Here is a 17,366-nt window from a genome sequence, read left to right on the forward strand (position 1 = left end):
CTCAGGCAGACCATGAGAAGCTCCCTGTCTCAGAATATGCATCATTTCTGGCAGGCTTAACATAATACAAGGAAGAAAGCAGACCAAGTAGTAGAACATAGATGTTGAGAGACACCCCTCCCCATATCAATAAATGTGGATGCTTTCAGTGTGGCCTTTTCTATGTAAGTATGTCTGACTACTGGCTTTACAAATCTGGTTCTGTTCTCAGAGTAGGACAATGGCTCAGCAACAGGGGCTTGTGAGCCCTGACCTAGGCCTGCCATAGGTTCACTATACTTATGGACAATTCTTTTACTCATCTTCTTCTCTAGATAAAAATAATTATGGATATGCTTTGGCCAGGTGGCTCAGTTGGTTGGAGCATCGTCCTGTGCTCCAAGTTTGCAGTTTCGATTCCGGTCAGGGCACATACCTAATTTGCAGGTTCGATCCCCAGTCAGGGCTTGTACGGGAGGCAAATCTCTCTCTCTCTCTTTCTCTCTCTCTCTCTCGAAAACATGCCCTCAAGTGAAGATTAAACAAAATAATTATGCATAAAAGTTATTGAGCCTGACCCATGACCTGATAGTCGGCTACAGGTTTTCTGTGCATGATCTCATCTAACTCTCAAAACCACCTTGTGAAGCACACATTGGCAAGTATAGATAGGTTGTTTACATTTGGTTTCTCTTCTGATTGAGAAGGCTTCTGTTTTCACTGGTTGGTGCCCATGCCATATTGGTTGTTAAATATGTTGAATATCATTACTGGCATAGGTCCTATACTTGTTCCCAATTTGTAGCTGAGAAAATCAAGGTTGAGAGGTTATGGGACCTGAGCAGTATCACACAGTAAGTTAAAGAGCCTGGACTAGAACCCAATCTGTGTGACTTCCGGGCTTATTCCATGGACCCATAGCACTTCTCAGGCTTGCACATGAGCAAAAAGCAGAGGCCAAGCATTTTAACACTTTGCAAGTAGAAAAGCATATTAACACTTTGCAAGTAGCAATTTTTCTTGGGGCCTTAAGAATCATCTAGTTTTTAGTCTGGCCTCTCCCCCTCGCCCCCCAATTTGAACAACAATCCTTTGCCCGGGACTTTGTAGGCATGAAACCCCTTAACATTTAGGGGAGCAGATTTAACACGCAGAATAAGTTTTTTTCGGTAGGATATCCTGTATGTGCCTTCAGAGACCAAAAGAGGATATGTCCTGAGATTCAAAAGGTGGTGACAGGTAATTAAGCAGTAGTATAGTAAGTCAGACAACGAAGAGGGTGGAAAACATCCTAAGTGGGGAGAGGGGTGGACAGTCAAGGGTACAGTAACTCTTAGTGTGGGAGTTGAGTAGAGGGCGAGCAAACCAGCCTAGTGTCAGAAACCCGAGAAGATGAATGAGCCATTTGCTTGGCAGCTCTGGAACAGCGATAAGTAACTGACTCCCACAGAATGTATTATCATCTACCACAGATTTGCAATAAGATCACAACAGTGTTTGTGGGTGCTTTTTTGTTTTGTTTTGTTTTTAACCATCCTCTGCAAAATCTGAGCAGCTATGTAGCCTTTATCTGGGAGTGTGTAGCTATGGAGGTCTCTGCTGATTGACAGCAATCACCAACATGGCAGGCTCCTGGCAGATGAAGAAACTGCATGAGCAGAAAGAAAAATGGGGGCGGGGCAACAATTGTTGATCAATTAGATTTTTCTTGTTACAGTATTCTCAGTTAAGTTTCCTTGTGTACCTTTTCCATACTAAAGAACCAGCCACTCTATATTTCAAATAAACAAAGCTGTTGCCCTGGACAGAATGATGATTGGCTACATTTCAACTTGGTGATTATTGTTTTGGCCATGTTCTTATATACTCATAAGCTCAGAATGTTGGTCTCTGAGCTCTCTGAACTTCTAATGACATGTTTTACTGAGAAAATGACTAGAGATGGCTGTATTTTTCACTAACTTGGCACCAAAATAAAAGATAAAGCTGTTAGAGAATTACAAAATATTGGAACTGGAGGATTTTTAGAAATCCCTCATTTCATATGGCTCCCTGGGAGAATGGAGAAGGGAATTTGCCCAAGATCAAATGAATCATTGGTAAAACCATGAATAGAAACCATGGATTCTGATTTTTAGGCAGGGACTCTCAGATTTTTACATCATCCTGTTTTCCCTAGAACTTGATTTGGACTTTTAATATAAAAGTGAATAGGTAGCTTCATTTGTCTTTCTGAAGCCCTAACCTGCACTGAGAACATAAATGCCAGGCATAAGTGTCATTGTTTGAGGTTTCTGGTTTGCTTGACTCCTCATGTTGGGGCTCCCAAGTCTCCCCCAATTCCAATTTTTTTAATGATGTATACAGTATGTGTTTTCTTCATTTGCACCTTTTCCTTTCTATGCTAATTTGACATTATGCAGGAGTTATCAGTTGAGGGATATTTGTCATCTCGAAGTTGGGCCCACAGGAAGGTTGCACTTACTGTTTCTTCTCCAGACAGTGTCTGTGTAATGGACTTGAGCACCACAGCTCCTTTTGTCCACCAACAGCTGTTGCTTCCCCAATATGTGGCTTGCTGAGGGGTGATGAATGCAATCTCAGAGTGTCACTGGGATAATAGTTACAGAGCACTGCTATGAGAAATATTCTGCCTGGATGTGGGACTGCAGTATTACAAAGCTGCCACTTAATGACTTCTCGTTCTTACAGAATTTCAAGGTGCACGTACGTGGAGTCCTATGGATAGCAAATGGTCCAGCTAAAAAGAAATCTTACTTATAGCTGTGAGGGGGGAAGGGGTCCACAAGGAAAAATCAAGAATAGAAATAATGTCCATTTCAATTAGAAAAATAATTATTTATAATACAAATGTTGAATCTTATGCCATAGGATATGTTCTCCATAAATAAATAGAGACATAAGTAAAATGGGGAGAAAATCTTTCTGAGCATTAATAACATACAGTATATTTCTGTGGAACTCTTTTCCAATCAGATGGCCTAAAAAGCTTCCATAAGATTGTAAACTCTGTGAAGGCAGGGATTTGTGTCCTATTCACTGCTACAACTCAGTATCTCTAACAATGCCTGCTGCATAATAAATAATCAATATTTTGTGGGGTGATTTTTATTGAATATATTTGATGTATAACATTGTATAAATTTAAGGTGTACAATGTGTTAATTTGATACATTCATACATTTAAATATGATTGCCATTGTAGTGCTATTTAGCACCCCTGTCACATTACATAACTGTCATTTCTTTTTATTAAAGGGTCTTTTTAAAAGATTCCATTTAAGAGCCTTCTTAAAGTATGTGTGTGTGTGTGTGTGTGTGTGTGTGTGTGTGTGTAAAATGAGTTCATAATGTTAATTCATTTTTTCTAATCAGTATGCCTCTCCTTCTTTTTTGCTTTTCATCCATGGTCTTTGATTCACTTCCGATGCCTGCCTGCCCTTTCGATTGATGAACCTGTAACATCTTCCTGTATCACCTCTGAATACTCTGCCTGGACAACTTGGACTCCCAGGTAAGGCGTTGAACTTCTAAAAGTCTCCTCAGTGCAATCACTGAACAAACTTTAATAGATAGCTGAGAAGTATACATATAACTTAAAAAACAATCTCAAGATGCAATAGTTCCTCCTGATTAAAGTTAAATTTCGTCTGGTCCCCATGTAAATCATTTCTGCACATATTAATATTATTTGAAGATTTCTGTTAGTGCAGCATAATTAAAATTACAGTTTTAGAAAGTGCTACATATGTGACTTTGGAATTTTATAGTACTAAGAATCAAAATAGAGCTTCAACTTTTTTATTTTTGTTTTGCATTTTTTACCCCAAATTATGTTATTTTGTTGTTGTTCCTGAAGCCGAGTGCAGTGGAAGGGGTATTAGCCTCTCTTCACTGTGTAGGGAAACTAAGTCATGGGGTAGATTAAAAAAAAACAACTTTTGATTACTTCTTTCTTGTGGTTGGAATAGAAGAAGAGCATATAAGGCCCTGGATGGTAAGTCAGCTAATAGGGGGGTTATATCTAACAGATCTGGCATCAGGGTTCACCGTCACTTTAGTTTTTCATAACACTTGCTTCAGTGGCCCTCCTACCAACTCACAAAACCAGGGAAAATAAGGCTTAGCCACAGTGGGAACTGATAATAATAGTCTTCTATTGCTTCTCAAATGATGATGCAAGGCTCTGCTGCTAGTAATGCTATTAAAAGTCTCTCTTACCTCACTTCTAAAGCCTCCAGACAAATTTAATATAAAGAAACTATTCTCTCAAAAAAATGTATAGGCAATGTAACTCGTTTTGGGTACAAAAGTGTTGTCATATATATTATCCTTTGCTAAATATAATACAAAAGCTAACTGAACCCATTTGAACCCTCGAACTAACAATTGACCCATGCACAACTTCACAGTCCCTGCTAATATCAGAAATTCACATAGTAGAATTAGTGTTTTGTGACTCTTAAGACATATTATGAAAACAGATGGAAAATTTTTTTACGGAGAGACATTGCTTACTTTGATGGATGTCTTGCATTTGGGTAGACAGCATTAGAGTAATGCTTTATGTATCACTTACTGTGTGCTTAGAATTTCATCATTTTTTGGAGAACAACAACAAAGTTTAATCATTCTTTTCCTTTGTTATTTGTGATTTATATATTCCCGATTATATTAAAAATTACTACCAACTCCTACAGGGTCCTTTCAATCATGTATTTCCATGTTAGTGATACCATAGCATTTGGTTTGGTTTATTGACTTTTGTGTTTTGCTTAGATGGCCATCGCTTTTGTGAAAAGGAATGGAATTAGCATGATTGAGTGGTAGATCTGTCATTCTTAGTCCATAAGGTTCCATCGGTCTGGCTCTTAGGGCTCACCATTTCAGCACTCTGATTTATAATTCACCCACTATTTGAGAATCGCTAAATGAGGACCAAGGTGAAGGAGCCATCCATGAACTGGTTCCTTGTGGGTTTGAAAGCTGAAAAAAACATGCTATCAAAGCAAACTGGAAAACTTACTATTTTAACTTCTTTCTTACCAAGCTCTTGCTAGCACCTGGTTTCACTGTTCCTTTAACAGGTGGAGGATTTTTCAGATTCTAGATGCAACGAGGTAAGTGACAATGCATTTTTAGTCTAACTGAACCCAAGTAAGCTAGAATAAATAGACTCTGTAGTTGCTTATCAGTTTAATTTCAATACAATAAGTAAGTTATGAGCTTGGGACAAATTCTTTTCAGGACTATTTTCTTTAGCTTAAAACAGCTGAAACTACCCAGACATGCATGTAGTCTTAGGCATGTAGACCTAGTGCAGAGTGGATGAATGTTTAGGACCAGCACCCCAGACAGTTGGGCAGTAGGTTATTAGCTCTTTTTTTTTTTTTTAAATAGGATGACACTGTGGAGTGTTTTGTGAAGAAGGCCCCACCACCCACCAACATTATCTTTTTCACAGTGCTCAGGCATGTCTGCCTGTTGCTAGGCTGGATGGTGATTTAGGGACTAAGTTAGATTTTTATTGAAGGGAAATCAATTATTTGAAAACATCAGGGCTTTTAAAGTATGTAAATACAGGGTTGGGCAAAAGTAGACTTACAGTTGTTCATATGGAAAATAATACAATACTTAATAAATAATTATACCTGTCTGGCCGGTGTTGCTCAGTGGTTGAGCATCAACCTATGAACCAGGAGGTCATGATTCAATTCTCAGTTAGGGTACATGCCCCGGTTCGGACTGGATCCCCAGTAGGGGGCATGCATGAAACAGCCGATCAATGATTCTCTCTCATCATTAATGTTTCTATCTCTCTCTCCTTCTCCCTTCCTCTGTGAAATCAATAAAAGTATAAAAAGTAATAATGAATAAATAATAATACAAGAATAACAGTATTTTGCATACTCACATCTATAAACCTACTTTTGTCCCACCCTGTATGCAGATTTGCAGGGTAGAGTAATCCCATAGTCCAGAGACCTTTATGACATGAGCTCTGCAGCAGAGCAGATCTAATTAAACACAGGAAAGTTCCTAACTGTGAGGGTGGTGGGGTATTGAGAATGCTCCAGGTTAGTGCCTTTGTAGACAATAACTGTGTGCCACAAGTTACACAATCATATCACCTCCAGTGCTGAAGAGGCTGTGATAATCATAAGCCATTTTGTAAATGTGTGCTATAGTTGCTTGGCACATTGTTTTCTAAGATCATGATCTTCACCAGTACTGTATTTGGCCTATTGTAGGCTTATTGGCTCCAGAAATATTTACCAGTGTCTCTACTTTCTCTTCTTACCCACCTACATTCCATCCTATGCTCCCTGGCCCAATAGGTAAGCAAGAGCAAAGGTTCGAGCCTTGGGATTCCTCCACTAGGGCAGACTCTCATTCAAATAGAATAGGTGGACCATTTATTAGATGTCCAATTTAGCTTTCAGTAGCTGGGCTTCCATATTCCCACAAGGGCCTCAGTTGGTTTATTTCATAGCTGAGATTAGTAAATTCAGTCTTTAATTCTATAGTCAGACTATAATTCATTGAGGCAAATGATATAGACACACGGACACGTAGTAACACAATATTAGTATGGGAATGTGTTTAAAGATCATAGATTGAGTGTATCATGGTGGCAAGAGTACTATGTTCTGCTAGTAACTAGTAGGGTGATTTTGCTTAAGTCTCATCGCTGCTGTGAGCCTTGATTTCCTCATTTGTAAAATAAAACAAAGTGAATGATCATTAAGATAATGGTCAATAACATAGAGACTGTTATCTCAAAAATTGCTTTCATGGGGGACATGTTAAGAATTTAGTTTTATTTTTGCTTTAAAATTTGCTGCATGATACAACCATCTCTCTACAACTGTTTTACTATATAACAGAGCAAATCTTGACATACTCTATTTTTATTATGGTACTGATTGATTTGACCAGACATTATTATCAGAGCAATTTATACCTGGTCTTTGTTTGTGAGAAAGGAAGAGAGAAGTACCAATGCAATAGAAAAGAAATGGCTTTGGTAAATGTTGATGGGGCCATTTTTAATTCTGGTGGACTGAATGATGTATGAAAACTATTTCCAAGGCTAGCACATTTTCAACCACTAGTAAAATAATAAAGTAACAACTCATTTGGTAATGCCCATTGGTCATGCAATTTTATAAATATACAGGATTATGATAATCTCTGCCTCATAATTAAAATTTGCATAAATACTTGCTGTAATTTAGTTGTCTGAATGGATTTTGTGATCCAAAGAGAGAAGGGAACAATCAGTGGAAGCCATCCCAAATGCCTTGTTATTGCTATATACATGCAAAATTCACAGTGATACTAATTGTTTGAAAGAGAGCCTTGTGTTGTTGTTGTTTTTTTCTGTAGACAGCAAAAAAATTAATTGCCAGATTTTTTGTCACTCTCTTTTTCCTATAACTTGCTGTACCATAAGGTCTGCAGTTAGTTGTAAGCAAATTATTTGGCTGAATTTTCAGTGTATCATTTTGTGATGGAGTTTTCAAACTTCTGTTTAAGTTATCAATCAATATCTTGAGCAGTCAAAATCTAGTTTTTATAATATTTTAACTATAGGCCTCTATAAATCTAGGGAATAAAAGGATGCTTACATACCAGCCAGTTCTGCTGCTGCATTTACATTCTACTTCATATTCTATATCTTTAAAATTATTGGTATTAGACCTTCATATGAGAGTCGTAGAAAGTCAAGGCTAGAAGCGTTTAAGATCATCCTGTCTAATCCCCTCATTTTTTGAGATGAGTTTGATTATCAGTATTTTGAATATCAGTAACAACCACCAAATTAATGACGCCACACTTGTGTTTTTTTTTAACCTTTCAAACCATTGGGAACAATTGTAGTAAATACATTTGAATTATAACTGGTTGTTTTGGAATCATATAGCTTCGAGTTATTTTCCAAAAACTTGAATCAGATTTCTTAAAAAAATATGACTTCATAAAGTTTACCTAAACATAGCCATAATGTTGATGGTATACATGTGAAAGGAGATGTCCTACACAAAACACTTGACAATTTGAGACAACCAATATTAGTTACTTTCCCTTCATGCATAGATTACCTAGCTAACATCCGCCCAGTGGAAGTGTTACTTGAGTGACTGAGAGTATGGGCTTTTGTTCAGTCTTGGTGCTGCCACTTTGTAGCAGTGTGACCTTGAGTAATATATTTTACTTCTGTGGGTTTTCAGTTTCTTCACATGTTATGTGTAGCCACCTTAAAGAGTGTGCAAGGATTAAATTGAGATCAGGGATATTGTGTACTTAGCACTGTTTTGGCACATAGTAAACAGGCAATAAATAGTAGTGGTTATTACTGCCATTATCTGGTACACCCAGGACCAGTCTCATTCAATACTAATATTTAATCTTATGGTGCTTTAGAGTACATGCATATATACCTGTACACATAAACATATGGACACTCTGTGAGTCCATAAGAATGACATTGGGAAGACTGTTTTCCCAAAAGTCATGTGTGACCACCATGTTTTAAAATCTAATGGCTTCTTTTATTCTTGAACCCTTTAGAGGTTCTTGCACTTCTTCACTTTTTCTCTTACTTGAAAGCATTAATAATTTATCTTGGTTCACCTCCTGTCTTCTTCTCAACACTTAAGTTTCTTTTGTTGGAGTCTCTTTTACACACACACACACACACACACACACACACACACACACAGCCTCTCCCTCCCCTTCACTGTTTAAATGGAGCAATTCCCAAGGTTCTGTCATTGATCTGCTTCTCTTCTCTTGTTATGTTCTCATTCTGGGTAATTTCATCTCCTCACATAGCTTCACCTTTCACCTCTACACGACTGATTCCCAAATTGACCTCTTCAATTCTTAACTCATTCCGGAGCTCCAGGCTAACTCCAATTTCCAATTGCCTGCTGAGCATCTCCAGGGTAGGATCTCTGAGGAGACTGGATTGTAGTCTGGTTTTTGTCATCCTATGTCAGGAATGCAGATGAGGGAATGTAACTTCAGGTAGTGCTCAGAGTTGAAAACAAAGAAGTGCTGGGCATTAGTCCGAGCACAAGTAAAAGTAGTTTAAATTAAGCAAGTGATTTCAAATGAGCTTTCCAGGGAAACAATCACAAGTACACTGTGAATTTATGTTATTATGAACTAGAGACATAAATTGGTACTTGAAACTTTAAAAGGTGTGTGTTTTCTAAGAAGGAGGAAACAGCTTTCCTAATGAAAATTGAGTTCAGTTTTTAGGTGCTGGAAGGTTGGCGAGTTTCAGGAGAATGTTAATTAAAATTAACTTTCCTGGGACGATTTGTGTGGTTAATCTTGTTTCAGTGTTTTGTTATACAAATACACCTGCCAAGAGGAAGGATATATTCAACCTGAAGGATGAGCATGTGGGAACTTTGAGAGCACATGCATGCATAGACATGTACACACATACTGGGAGAGCTATGTCTGAGATTTTGAATGTGTGAAAATAATTCAGAGAGTAGATAGATATTTTTTCTATCATTCATTCTGCATATACTTACTGAATACCTACTAGGAACCCCTCTCTAGCGCAATGGGCTGTAAATGAAGAACACATAATGTCTTTGTCCATAAATGTCTTATATTTTTTTCTTTAGTTATATATAGGTACATTGAGCATTGAATTTGGTCTAGAAATACCTGCAGCATGTGACAAATTGTTCAATGACTATGACCTTGCTGATAATCTTATTTATTTATTTATTTATTTATTTATTTATTTATTTTTGTCTAAGGTTTTACATATGTCTCCTTTTTCTCCAATTGACCCCTCCCCCCAGCCATTTCCACCCTGGGCAAGCCTCCACCGCCCCAGTGTCTGTGTCCATTGGTTATGCTAATATGAATGCATACAGGTCCTTTGGTTGCTCTCTAACCGCCCCCCTACCATTTGTCTCTGAATCTATTCTTGTTCATCAAATTATGTTGATCATTACATCCCACATATGAGTGAGATCATGTGATACTTATCTTTCTCCAACTGGCTTATTTCACTTAGCATAATGCTCTCCAGTTCCATCCATGCTGTTGCAAATGGTAAAGGTTCCTTCTTTTTTATAACGGCATAGTATTCCCTTGTGTAGATGTACCACAGTTTTTTAATCCACTCATCTGCTGATGGGCACTTAGGCTAATTCCAAACCTTAGCTATTGTAAATTGTGCTGCTCTGAACATAGGGATGTATATATCCTTTCTGATTGGTGTTTCTGGTTTCTTAGGATATAGTCCTAGAAGTGGGATTACTGGGTCAAATGGGAGTTCCATTTTTAACTTTTTGAGGAAACTCCATACTGTTTTCCACAGTGGCTGTACCAGTCTGCATTCCCACCAGCAGTGTATGAGGGTTCCCTTTTCTCCGCATCCTCACCAGCACTTGTCGTTTGTTGATTTGTTGATGATAGCCATTCTGACAGGTGTGAGATGGTGTCTCATTGTTGTTTTGATTTGCATCTCTCGGATGATTAGTGACTTTGAACATGTTTTCATATGTCTCTGGGCCTTCTGTATGTCCTCTTTCAAAAAGCATCTATTTAAGTCCTTTGCCCATTTTTTGATTGGGTTGTTTATCTTCCTTTTGTTATGTTATCTGAGTTCTCTGTAAATTTTGGAGCTTAAACCCTTATCCGAAATATCGTTGGCAAATATCTTATGCATAAATTCGAATTAGAAATTGATTACTTATTTTAAATTTAGTAAGCATTGAATTACTTTGGTACTGTACATTTCTAGCTGGCTCTCAGTGTTTCCCACCAGACTAAGAATGATTGTCTAACCCTGAAACTTAATTAGAGCAAAGGGATAAGCAAATCTTGGTTAATGTGTATAGTATTGTTAGGAGAATTCTTTGTAAATAAGCTATTCGTATGGAAACTATGGACCTAGCTTATAGCTTTAGCACAGGGAACAATATTCTTTTTGAAGATGGGTGACCCCATTTCCCACCTTCCAAAAATGAAGTAAATCCCTTCTAGTTGAGTCCCTGCCCTATGAAGTATTCTGAGGCCATCTTACCCTACAAAGTGCAGTGGCCTAGTAAATCAGGTGAGTTTCTAGCCTTCATTGGTGCACCCCAACCTCCTCTTTAGAAATTTAGCATGGCTCTTTGATTGCAACTCCTAAATCCAAGGGTTCTTGGACCCAATTGTCAATTTCAAAGTACTTTTCATGGTCATTCTAGGATTGCAAAGCTCCCTCATTGCATTTGTAATCCTGAAAACATACCCTGATGCCCCAGAGCTCCTGCTATGGATATGTAGATGGCACACTCTCTTCCACTATTCCTAGCACCTCCTTGAGGATCTTCAAGGAACAAAAGCTCTCATAATAATGGTGTACATATTGATCAGTGTTCTTATTTCCTTTGTCCAAAATGAGTTGAGACATTGGTATACTTCTCTTATTCTGACAGGAAATAAGAATAATAAAAACATCCTTGAGTTTATAATCTTGTATGTCTTTATTCTCCTGGTTTGTATTAACCATAGTCTAACTTGTTTTACCTTTCTCAAATTTATTTACTATGTATCCCCTGCGCACTTAGGACTTTTCAGGCACTGTTCTATACACTGGGGACAATAAGACAGACAATGTCCTGGTTCTTCTGTTTTCTAAAGGGTGTGTGTGTGTGTGTGTGTGTGTGTGTGTGTGCGCGCGTGTGCATTGGAGGGATGTGGAACATAAACAAGTATACAAGTAAATGAACAAGCTAATCTCAGAGGGAGTGATAAAGTAAATTTTGCTTTTTGTTTGTGTTTTTTTGTTGTTGTTTTGTTTTGTACAGACTTTACTAACAATTTGTCTAGGCCTTTTGGTTTCATCTACTAGTATTTTATACATTCTTGGACTTGATACCAATTCTAATTTTGCTACTTCTGGTCATGCTTTCATTAGGATCACCTTTCATTAGCTAGTCCTAAAGTATAACCTAACACATCCTCCTTATTAGACTTCTGTTCCACACTTTTCTTGTCCTTGTCACCATTAGGATTTGTCAAGTTCATCCTCTTCCCTGTGATAGAATGTAAATGGGCCTACTTATTCCTTAGGGATATTTTAGTTGATTATTCAAAGCATTTTTGCTACTCAAGGCAAACTACCTGTTAAGAGAAAAACCAAAGCATAAAAAGTTAGCAATTGTGGTGGCATTTAGTTTTGTCTACTTCTGGAGAGGGAAGAGCCCTGGACTGGGAATCGGAAGACCTGGTCCCAGACTCCACTGCTACAAATAAGCTGTAGGACCTTAGATGTGCCACTTCCTCTCTCTCAGCCTGTTTCTTCATCTCTAGTTTCTTCATCTCTAAAACTAGAGTTCCAAGTAGAGGCTCCCTAAGGTTCTTTCTAGCTCTAAAGTGGTACATTTTGTCGTTTTCAGAGTCATGGGCCAAGATTTCTTTCCAACATTCTGTTTAATTTTATAAAATGGTGATGTAGGAACATTTTCCAGTGATTCAGAGCTGCTTAGATAAAGCATAAGTTTTCCGGCAAAAACCAGTTTTCCAATTCTTGTAAATGTCAAAAGAAGTTAAAACATTGCTCCTTGTTCTAACCTCCACCAGCTAGGGCAACAATTTAACACCACAGATGCAATTGTCACCTTCTTATATATGAACATCTGAAAGTTCACTGTCTTTTCAGCTTGCCCACAGGAAATCTTCAAAAAGAACCAAATACCACTAAAACAAAAGAAGTTATTATAAGTTGGCTTCAAAATGACAGTCTTCCTCCACACCTAGCCAAAGCCCAGTTAGGAACTAAAGTAGGAGTCAGAAAGTTTGCCTTCCCTAGCTTCCCCACTCCTTCCTACATCTGCTGCACTGGAGTTTGTGGAAGAAGATGGGGAAGCAGAAAGGGTGGGCGTGGATAAAGTGGAACAGGTAGAAATTTACCAACATTCAAAGTACCTTTGGTGACTCCCTTTGTTTCCACTTTTCCACTTATTAATCAGATACTTTATCATGTTCTAAACAAAAGAATCAGCCACATGCCTAGATTTTAAGAATGCAAACTTTACAATTCCAGAGAAAACCTGGGCATGATTCTGTGCTAAGGAAATCTGAAGGAAAAGAGAACCCAAGAGAATTTGGAAATTCTGGAATGTGCATGTCTGATTTACAGTCACAGAATTTTGACTTAGACAATGAGTGAGAAAGAGGTGAGGGAGATAGCCCAGGGAGTTCCTATATGGAACCCACAAAGACCAATAAACACAACTAGTTAGTGGTAGACTTGAGGCAAGAACCCAGGTCAACTGCATCTTGTTCAGTGCCTTGATTTGTAATTACCTATGCTAGTTGCTATTTTTTTTTTTTGCTTGCTTGTTTGCTGCTTTTGCTGTTTATTTTTTGCTACTACTTCTGTTCACAGCACTTGTGATTCATTGTTCTCAAGGAACTTTATCAATGAAGGTGGGCCAAATCCTTTAGGAATAGGCAAAGTGCATTTTGTTTTGGAGGGTTTAGGGCCAGATGATAGATAGTACCAGGTCACACAGAAAAGAGAGTGTCTGGATTGAAAATAGAGCCCAAAATGCAAGATTCCATTGAAATGAATGGAGAAAGGGATGATTGTGTCTCTAGACTGGAGAGCCACAGTTAAATGTATACATCGTCTCTTTAAAGCTCATTCTTAATTACAGCTATAGCCCATTCTCCATCAAAATATTTAAATGCCTTTTATTTTAGTTTCTCAGTACTTTGAATCCTTTTCCATGTATATTTGTTGCCTCTGCTTTATCTTTCTATTTCGCTATTCTAGATGGTTTTGTCTGCAATGCTTTCTATTAGTTTGGTCTCATTGTCTTGTCCAGGGTATTTATAGTACAACTATATATCACAGGAGATCTTATGTGCATGTAAAATGGAAAATACTATTTCAAAGTTAGAAATTACTAGATTATTTCAGTTCCCCTTCCAGAGTTGAAGTATTTCCTATTTGGCAAATGGCTCTGTTTTGAAATCCTAAAATTACACCTAGGGAAAAAATGACTGTCACTGTGGCACCATAGGGCTTCCTGTACCTTCAATTTCATTGGCTTACTGTCCAATTTGCTCCATTGATTTTCCAGATAGCTCAGCATCGCCTTGTCAGGCAGACACTGGAATTATAAAGGAGCTTCATCAAGGCCTTATGTGGTTTGAAAACTTTTCAACTTTCATAATTTTGGCCATGAGTATGCTAGAAAACATATGTAAATGGCATTTGTTGACATATTAGTATTTCTTCTCACGGCTTCTACAATTTCAGACTTGATTTCTGCTCACCACAGGGTACAGTTTACCTTCTCTTCTCTGGGAGCTCTTATTCATTTGTCAGGAGTCCTAAAAGAAGGCTGCTCTTGTGCATCCCTGGAATGTCAGAGTTATCATAAACTGGCATAAATGAACCTTTCAATGGCCTTTACTGATGGTTTCTATATTAAAATGTAAATGTACATAAGGAGCCTGAGAGTACGCTTTCTCCCATTTTTTCATATGCATTGATTTGACAGTGTCATGGATGATGCATGAGATAAAATATAGAGCTTAAGCCTACTATACCTTGTTTGCATGAGAGGAAACAAAAGCTACAGGGAAGAAATGAACATTATGTGATGCTTTAGGCAAGAGCCATTTTCTGACTCACATACTTGTATACCTTTTAGTCAATAGCCTACCTCTGAGTCTAATGCAAGGGAAAGTAGTCACTGTGATATTCTTTTGCTTAAATGACCTTTCTTGACTAATTAATGAGAATTAATTTCTGGTTATGTAGGAAACACTGAGGGTTTTTGGAAATTCATAAGGGGTGAAATAAAGTGAGAGAGCCTCAAAATTAGTTATAAATGCTGGTATCTTTTATGAGAAAATGAAATGAGATGGGAAGGATGTTGGGAGCTTTCTGAGGAAGTTTCTCTGAAAACCATGCAATGTTATATCATTAAAGAGCCATGTGATTTAATACTGAGTGATCATAAAATCTCATATAAAGCCATCCATGAGGAAACTTCTAGAAGCCTCATTTATTCCTTTCTATATAAGCACTTTCAGTGTTTCCTTTAGTATAAATATTTAGTAAACTATTTATAAATAAAATAATACTCTTGAGGCTGATTTTAAATTCAATGCACATGAACCATGTAGTTTAATGTGAGTACTGAGCACTGCATTTCTAATCTGAGTGCAATATGAAAGCAAGATAATTAGGGGATGGTCCTCTTTCTCAGCCTTCTGTCCTGTAGTCTCAAGCACAAGATCTCTAATTTCCCCTTCTCGTGGAGGAGGTATTTCCCATCTTGGCAAGAGATATTAATCTTCACATCTTCTTTTACCCTTCAATCTAACAGGTGAGTTGGTACTGACTCATATTGAGACTGGAGAAAACAGGTGATGGCCTTCAGTAGATTTGGGGAAACCAGGAAGGAACCTCCAACTTTGTGATTCTCCAGTACTGTGATCAGAGACTTACTATTAATTGAGTAATTCATTCAATCATTACAGATGTATTTATTAAGCACCTGCCATAACCCAGTACTGTTCTTAGTGCTCAGGATTTGACAATTGGGTAAGATAGGTAAAGTTTCTACTCTCAGGGAGCTTACATTCTAGTGGTGGATATAGATCATCCAAAGCAAGTCAGTAAAGCATGCTCATATTTGGATAGGTGTTATGAAAGAAATAATCAGGGTGCTAGATTAGAAATATATGACCTTGTAATGAACTCAGTGGGGACAAAGAACTTATTGTTTATAGGTATAAATGGTTTTTGCAAGCATCAAATGATATGGAGACAGGTCTCATAAATATAGTAGAAGATCAAATTGATTGATAATAGTTTTGACCCCCAAATGAAGGTTATATGTAATTAATGTAATGTTTTTGAATACCAATAAAAATACATTCAATGCTGAGTAGTGATGAGTGCTTCCATGCTTTTAAATGCAATTAAAGGACTTAAGCAATGGGTGTTCTTCAATGATCATTTAGGCATCTGTAGCTACTAATAGTGCTATCCCTATTTCCCTGCCTCCCTTTAATTTTGGTCAAACCCTGTCATTATTGACGAATGTATCTTATCTATTATGTTGGTAAAAAAATATCATAGGATTGGGAGTGGGATATAAAATGAACATTTAGAGATATTCCAAACTATATAATATAGGTGTAATATGTGAAATTTGATAATGAAAGCTTATAATTTAGTCTTTTCATTTTATTAGCCCAAATACAGTGAAATTTCCTTTATGCTATTTTATAGCAAATTAATCTGTAGAATTATAATAAACTACTTTGATTAGATATAATCAATTTGAGTCTATGAAAAGTGAAAATGTTTATAAGTAACAATGCTAAGATGGAGATGAACGAACAAAGGAAGCCATGATAGGAGAACTGAAAACACGTGATGTGCTTTTTCCTGTGCTAACTTAAGTGGTTTCTACAACTTCCCTTTAGTGATTCCATATGTTCTAGAAATGTTGATTATGCCTCCAGTAAAGGAGAGCTATTAAAATAAAGATGGTTTTGTAAAATGGGTGGAAGCCAATGATTGCTGTTTCGTTGCATTTAGTGAGATTTTAGCTCCCTGCTTTGAGAGGCATTGATCTGCTCAATGGGTATGTACTTGAGAAACTGCTCTGCAGGATACTGTGCCAGGCACTGGGTATACAGATGTGAATCAGTGAGAGATCCTGCTTTTATGGTACTCACAGTCTAATTAGGGAGATAAATAAATGTTGTGATAGAATAGGGCACATGCTAATAGTATGCAGTTTGTGCCACCAAGATTCTGCAGGAGGTTGAGATTGTTCGGTTAAAAGCTACTGAGGGTTTTATTCTGTAAGTTGCTATAGAAAATGATGGAGCAGGTATACTCATTTTCTTTACCTCAAATCTCTTTGCAGCCTTGGTATGATTTACATGTATACATATTACATTTATTTTCAGTTTTTAAAGGCAGGTAGAATGGTGAAATCCAGCTTCAAAATAAGAAGGTTTTATAGGGAGTATTCTAAAGTTTCTCCTTAAATGTAGAACCAGACTGGGTCTGAATAACTCTAAGCTGTCCTGTTGTGTGGAGCCAGACTTGATTTTCTTTTCTTTTTGCAACACAGTTCTATTTCTGGCAACAATTGCATCTGAGCAAAAAGCACAAATTCGTTGCCTCAGGCACTAAATAGGCACTGAGCAGAGGATTAAAAGAGTCCTGTCTTCTGGGAACTTATAATCTAAAACAGACAACAAACTGGAAAGAATAGGCATCACAGCTGATATGTTCATTTCCCTTCCCACATAAAGTCAAAGAAAACAGAAAGTGTCAAGTCACATTCCACAGGATT

At 37.5% G+C, this 17,366-nt stretch overlaps 1 protein-coding gene across 2 annotated transcripts in view; it reads left to right on the forward strand.

Moving 5' to 3' along the window:
• The window catches only part of HS6ST2 (heparan sulfate 6-O-sulfotransferase 2), a 358,595-nt gene that overhangs the window by 249,316 nt on the left and 91,913 nt on the right, over positions 1-17,366 (forward strand). Inside the window, exon 3 of one of the 2 annotated variants that reach the window (XM_008156954.3) lies at positions 5,088-5,120. The exons of the other annotated variant lie outside the window; for it this stretch is intronic. Within the exon in view, the coding sequence (XP_008155176.1) occupies positions 5,088-5,120 (33 nt within the window). The remainder of the gene's footprint in view (positions 1-5,087; positions 5,121-17,366) is intronic. 2 annotated transcript variants of the gene reach the window in all.

This window comes from Eptesicus fuscus, chromosome 1 (genome assembly GCF_027574615.1).
Source record: "Eptesicus fuscus isolate TK198812 chromosome 1, DD_ASM_mEF_20220401, whole genome shotgun sequence".
NCBI lineage: Eukaryota > Metazoa > Chordata > Mammalia > Chiroptera > Vespertilionidae > Eptesicus > Eptesicus fuscus.